General features: G+C 19.2%; 1 protein-coding gene across 1 annotated transcript; it reads right to left on the bottom strand.

The window, feature by feature from the left end:
• Positions 1-122: 122 nt before the first annotated feature.
• Positions 123-2,533, bottom strand: PGAL8A_00338500 (endonuclease/exonuclease/phosphatase family protein, putative; the record flags this gene model as incomplete). Its single annotated transcript, XM_028672417.1, has 3 exons — positions 123-226; positions 328-424; positions 560-2,533. The coding sequence occupies 3 exons, from the start codon at positions 2,531-2,533 to the stop codon at positions 123-125; spliced, it is 2,175 nt and encodes a 724-aa protein (XP_028528972.1).
• Positions 2,534-3,354: the final 821 nt, after the last annotated feature.

Raw genomic sequence — 3,354 nt, 5'->3', positions numbered from 1 at the left:
CAAAAAAAAAAAAAAAAAAAAAAAAAAAAAAAAGAATAATATAAATTATATGTAAGAAAGAAATAACAATATTTATTCTATCATAAATATATATCTATATATATATATGTTATTTCTTATAATTATATAAATATTACTTTAGTTAATGGTATATCTTCTTCATTTTTCATTTTATACATCTGAAAGCAACAAGATACTGGGTTGTGATCACTAGCCGTTAAAATACCTAAAAGCAAAAAAAAAAAATTAGAAATGTCATCATGTAATGTATATATATATATGCATAAGAATAAATATAAGAATAATTATTTAATGAATATTAATTACTTTTTTCTTCAGGTATTGGAGATATATATGAGTTTGGAATAAATGCTAAACAATTTTTTGTTTTTTCACATGACCACTTAAAAATTCTATCTGTCCACTATAAAAAAAAAAAAAAAAAAAAAAAAAAAAAATACAATATTTGAATGTATAATTATAAATAGGTAAATAAATAAATAAATAAATAAATATATATATATATATATATATATATATATATATATATATATATTACTGATGGTATTCGTGGTTCTTGTTTTCCTCCTTTATACCATTTTATATTATGAATTAATTTATATTCTTTCTCAACCCACTTGTTATCATTTTTATTAATAATTGGTCTACCTCCTTTTTTTTTATAAGTAGGCAAAAAGTTGATAGGCAATTCTTGAAAGCTTATAGATAAATCACATGAATAAGCAGAATGACCTTCATCATGTTTTAGTAATTCTTTTAAATTGTTAGTTTTTAGATAATGAATTACTTTTTCCAAATGTATTCCATGAACTCTAAAATTAAAATCACCCATCCAAATAACATGATGAAATACATCTTTAAAATTAGAAGTAGCTTTATTACTAAAATATTCACTTAATTTTGTTAATATAAATTCTCTTGATTTCTGTCTTAATTCTTGATCTTTCGCAGGCATATGGCAACCAATAAATAAAATAAACTGATTAAAAATATTTAATAATATAGAAACACATCCTTTACTATTATTTAATTTATTAAAAGATATAGATTTTGATGCACATAATTTAACTGGACCATTTGGATATAATTTGGTTTTTCTTACCCATGCGGCTATAGTTGTTGATTTCATTTGTAGAAAGGCTCCATCTCCATATCCTGATAATTTATAGTCAGCTAATGGTAAAAATACATAAGTCTCTTGGTTTACTTCTTTTAAATACATAGATAAATATTCCACTATATTATCAGATATAGATTCTTGCAAACAAATTACATATATATCATAATAAGGTTGTATCCAGTGAGAAAATAGAAATCCTTCTTTTGATTTTGATGTTGGACAATAATTTTTTTTAATCTGTAAAAAATCATAACTTTTTTCTAATTTGTGTTCATTATTTTCTATTTTTAAATTTTTTAAATTTTTTAAATCAATGATTTCATCTTTATTTCTAAAAAAATTTTCATTTAACGATAACTCCCTAACATGATCATCACCGGGAACTCTTAATGTATCGTAACTTTTTTTTTTTTTATTAATTTCTATGTCACCCTTTTTATTAAAATTCATTTTTCCATATTTGTTATTACTGTTGTTATTATCTGTTTTACCGTTCTTATTAATAATTGTTATATCCATATTATGATGAAATTCAGAATTGTATTCTAAATTTTTCCTATTATAGGAATTTTTCAAATCAAAATTACCATTGTATGATATTTTTTTATTTTCTTTATTTTCTTTAGTTATATTCTGACTATATTTGCTATCTTTACAATCGTTTGATCTGTTTCGTCGTTCCTTTTTATTAAAATAAAAGCTATCTAATTTTTTGGTGGAATCAAAACATATTAAAGGTGTTACTGCTCTAACGGAATATCTATCATTCATTTGTGTTGAATACATATTCTCCTTCGTATTTTTTTTTAAATAATTCGTAGTATACCGTTTTTTATCATAATGATAATCTTTTGAAAAATCAAAATATTCACAATTCCATGTCCCTACATATATACTTAATGGTAAATTTTTGATAATATTAGAATCATCTGTATCTAAATCTTTTCTTCTGTTAGTGAAATAATTATAACCTATTACATTTTTTTTTTCAAATTTAGCTAAATTTTTATTATTACTACTTAGGATACTAATACTAGCAGTTTGTTTTTTAAAATTAGAAGAATATTCATCTTTAGACTCATTACATATCTTATTATTATTACTAGTTAATCTTATATTTTTGGATTTATCATTCTGAAAATTATTTTTATTAAAATTTGCACTCCCTGGTGCTTCACTTCGACTTCTATATCTATGAATTAATGGAGAATTAGTATTACTTATAACATTATTAGATTTTGAATTATTATCTTCGTTAGATAGGTGTAATTCGTTTTTTACATTGTTGATAAGGAGAGTTGTGGGCTCCTCTGATATTTTACTTTTTGAAAAAACTGATTCATTTTTATTATTAATTGTTAAACTAATTTTTTTAGGAAAATCATCGCACATTTTTTTTTTTTTATTTATTTTTTAAATTTAATTAATTATAAATGAATTATCTCTAAATAATTTGTGTTTATCTTTTTATAAATTTAATTAAGAAATATCATAATTTTTTTTTTTTTTTTTTTTTAGACTAAAGTTATTTTTTATAAAACCTACATAACATTATAATAAATATAAATTTTTGTAATTAAAATTTAATTAAAATAAAATACTTTTTTTTTACTCCTAAAAACAAGTATTTACAAAAATATTAAAATAATGAATAAAATAACAAATGAATACTATATTTATATATATATATATATTATATATAAAAATGAATTTTTAATTAATTTTTATTCCACATAAATATAATACATGTGTATATATATGAAGAAAAAAATTAAGTTCTACTTAAAATGTTTATTAATTTTTTTTTAGTAAACGTAACATATATATATATATCTTTAACATATTTATTATATTAACTCTTATTACTTTAACAACCCTAACTAAATTGTATTTAATTTATTTATTCAAAAATTAATTCTAAAAGTGTACATAAAAAAATTATATAGAAGATTTTTCTTCTTTATTATTTAAAACATAACAATTAGTTTAAAAATAAAAGAAAAATATATATATATACATGCTATATTTAAAAAGTATTTTTTTCTTAATATTCATAAGAATAAAACATACTATCTATTTCTAATTTATATATAAATCTATAAGGGAATATAAATATAAAGAAATTAATTTTCTGTAGTATTAATGAATTTAAAATTAACTTAAAAAAATATATACAAAAAAAAAAAAAAAAAAAAAAAAAAAAAAAAAAAAAT

This window comes from Plasmodium gallinaceum (assembly GCF_900005855.1).
Source record: "Plasmodium gallinaceum strain 8A genome assembly, contig: PGAL8A_v1_98, whole genome shotgun sequence".
Lineage (NCBI taxonomy): Eukaryota > Apicomplexa > Aconoidasida > Haemosporida > Plasmodiidae > Plasmodium > Plasmodium gallinaceum.
Note: the sequence above shows the minus strand (reverse complement) of the source record. Positions and strands in the feature narration are given on the sequence as shown.